Source organism: Corylus avellana, chromosome ca1 (assembly GCF_901000735.1).
Source record: "Corylus avellana chromosome ca1, CavTom2PMs-1.0".
In the NCBI taxonomy this organism is placed as follows: Eukaryota; Viridiplantae; Streptophyta; class Magnoliopsida; order Fagales; family Betulaceae; genus Corylus; species Corylus avellana.
The window spans coordinates 6412282-6414207 of NC_081541.1; the positions used below are offsets into that span (position 1 = coordinate 6412282).

The 1926-nt window shown below is 47.6% G+C and overlaps 1 protein-coding gene across 1 annotated transcript; it reads left to right on the top strand.

Moving 5' to 3' along the window:
- Positions 1–317: 317 nt before the first annotated feature.
- On the top strand, positions 318–1920 carry LOC132167791 (ethylene-responsive transcription factor RAP2-4-like; the record flags this gene model as incomplete). Its single annotated transcript, XM_059578816.1, has 1 exon — positions 318–1920. A coding segment is annotated over exon 1 (990 nt), but the record flags the coding sequence as incomplete, so codon positions are not given.
- Between the last annotated feature and the right edge of the window lie 6 nt (positions 1921–1926).

A 1926-nucleotide genomic window follows, 5' to 3' on the forward strand; every position in this document is an offset into this window, starting at 1 on the left:
TTAACGTCAAAAAGAACCAGGCCGTGTGAACGCCACAAATATGGTCAACAAGGCCAGTAGAAACTACGACGGCACTGACACCTGACGGTTGCGAGGGACAGGTGTCAGTTAAGTAAACGAACCACTCGCACGTGTCAAGATGTTATTAGCAGGAGAGCGTTTGTTGAGGGATGGTTACGTCATAAATAGAGCTGGCTACAGAAGAGAGGGGCGTTACAATTAAAAAAGGAAGTGAGGTTAGAGTGAGATTATTAATATTAAGGTGAGGTTAAGCGAGATAATGAAGGTCCGGGACCCCTATATAATGGGACGAAAGCTAGTGGCGTAAAACAAAGTGAGGCCGAGTGATATTCTTCACACAAACAAAAAAAACTTTTTAAGAAAAAGCAGCAGTGAATCTCTGATTGTTTTGTTCATCTTCTTTGTTGATCCCCTCCCCCTCTGTAACTCCCCGCTTCTCTGAATCCCTTTCTGTTAATCATCTGTCTTTCAGGTTCTGATTTTTGGGTTTGTTTTCAAATGCTCCAAAAGCAAACTTAGAAGGATTTCTCGAAAGCCAGGTGTTTTCAGAATCGAGATCCAGGTTTTTCTGGTTTTTTTTTATTTTTTGGTTTGCTCTTCTTAAATTTTCTAGTGAAATTTTAGGTGGGTTTTCTCTTTTTATTTTCGATTTCGATTATTTTTTCTGTTTTCCTTTGAATCAGCTTGGAGGGTTATTTTTGGTCCCTCGAGGTTGTTTTTGGGGGCTCTTGGAGTAGAAGAGGTTGTGTATTTAAAACCTCTTTGATCCTTCTTTGTAGAGGAAAGAAATTTCTAGTTTTTCTTGTTTGATTGTGTTTTGATTTCGAAAACCTGTTCTTTAATTTTGGTAAGATACAGGATCTTTCTTCTCCTTTGGTCTTTTGAAGTTTTGTGAGTGTTGTTGAAGGCATGGCAGCTACGATGGATTTGTACTGTAGCAGACCTGTTGAATCAGCACCCTTTGGGGGTGAGCTAATGGAAGCACTTGAACCTTTTATGAAAAGTGCTTCCCCAACATCCACCACCACAACCAGCTCTCCCTCAACAACCCCATCTCCTCCCTCTTCCTCCTCTTCTCCCTACAACTACAACCTCTCCTTCTCTCCCTCAGTCCCGACCCAGCCCGCTTTCTATCCAGATGGTTGCTCCACCTCGATGACCCAAATGTTTTCAGACGGGTTCTCGACGGAAAACCTAATCGGTTTTCAGCAACTGGGCTCAATCGGGCTGAACCACCTAACCCCATCTCAGATCCACCAGATCCAAGCCCAGATCCAGCTCCAAAACCACCACCAACATGGAAGTTTTTTGGGTCCAAAACCCATCCCAATGAAGCAAGCCGGGTCACCCCCGAAACCCACCAAGCTCTACAGAGGAGTGAGGCAGCGACATTGGGGCAAATGGGTGGCGGAGATCCGTCTCCCCAAGAACCGTACCCGGCTCTGGCTCGGCACCTTTGACACGGCCGAAGAGGCCGCCTTGGCCTACGACAGGGCCGCCTACAAGCTCCGCGGTGACTTCGCCAGGCTCAACTTCCCCAACCTCCGCCACCACAGCGACTCCCAGTACCAGCCTCTCCACGCCTCCGTGGATGCGAAGCTCCAAGCCATTTGTGAAAGCTTGGCCAGCACGCAGAAACAAGGCAAGTCTGAGAAGCCGGTCCGTTCGACCAGGAAGTCGTCGAGGCAGGTTGGCGTTGTGGGGTCCAAGGATTCGGAGAACTGCGTTAAGGTGGAGACATCCTCGTCGCCGGTGATGACCGAGAGCGACGGGTCGGCAGGGTCTTCGCCTTTGTCGGATCTTACGTTCCCTGACTCCAACGAGCCACAGTGGGATATAGCTTCGGAGAATTTCATGTTGCAGAAGTACCCTTCGTACGAGATTGACTGGGATTCTATTTTATCT